The 230-nt window shown below is 36.1% G+C and overlaps 1 protein-coding gene across 1 annotated transcript in view; it reads right to left on the bottom strand.

Moving 5' to 3' along the window:
* Positions 1–211: 211 nt before the first annotated feature.
* EMH_0020880 (uncharacterized protein) overlaps positions 212–230 on the bottom strand; it is a gene marked incomplete at both ends in the record, with an annotated part of 4655 nt that continues 4636 nt past the window's right edge. The window contains one exon of the mRNA XM_013501653.1: positions 212–230. Within this exon, the coding sequence (XP_013357107.1) occupies positions 212–230 (19 nt within the window).

Raw genomic sequence — 230 nt, 5'->3', positions numbered from 1 at the left:
CCCGCTGCCCTGCAGCAAAGAAGCAGCAGATGGAGTTTACAAACCCTAAACCCTAAACCCTAAACCCTCATAAAAAGATAAAGAGACAGAATCACGAAAGAGACAAAAAGAAAAGGATAGAGAAAAGGAGACAGAAATATAAAGAAAACAAAAACAAAAAACAAAGAGACAGAGAAAGAAAAACAAAAAAACAAAACTAAGGAGACAAACGCTAACATACACAGAGAGAT

The sequence above is a fragment of the Eimeria mitis genome, genomic scaffold (assembly GCF_000499745.2).
Source record: "Eimeria mitis Houghton genomic scaffold, Emh_scaff727, whole genome shotgun sequence".
Classification (NCBI taxonomy): domain Eukaryota; phylum Apicomplexa; class Conoidasida; order Eucoccidiorida; family Eimeriidae; genus Eimeria; species Eimeria mitis.
This window is presented reverse-complemented; position numbering and strand designations above follow the sequence as displayed.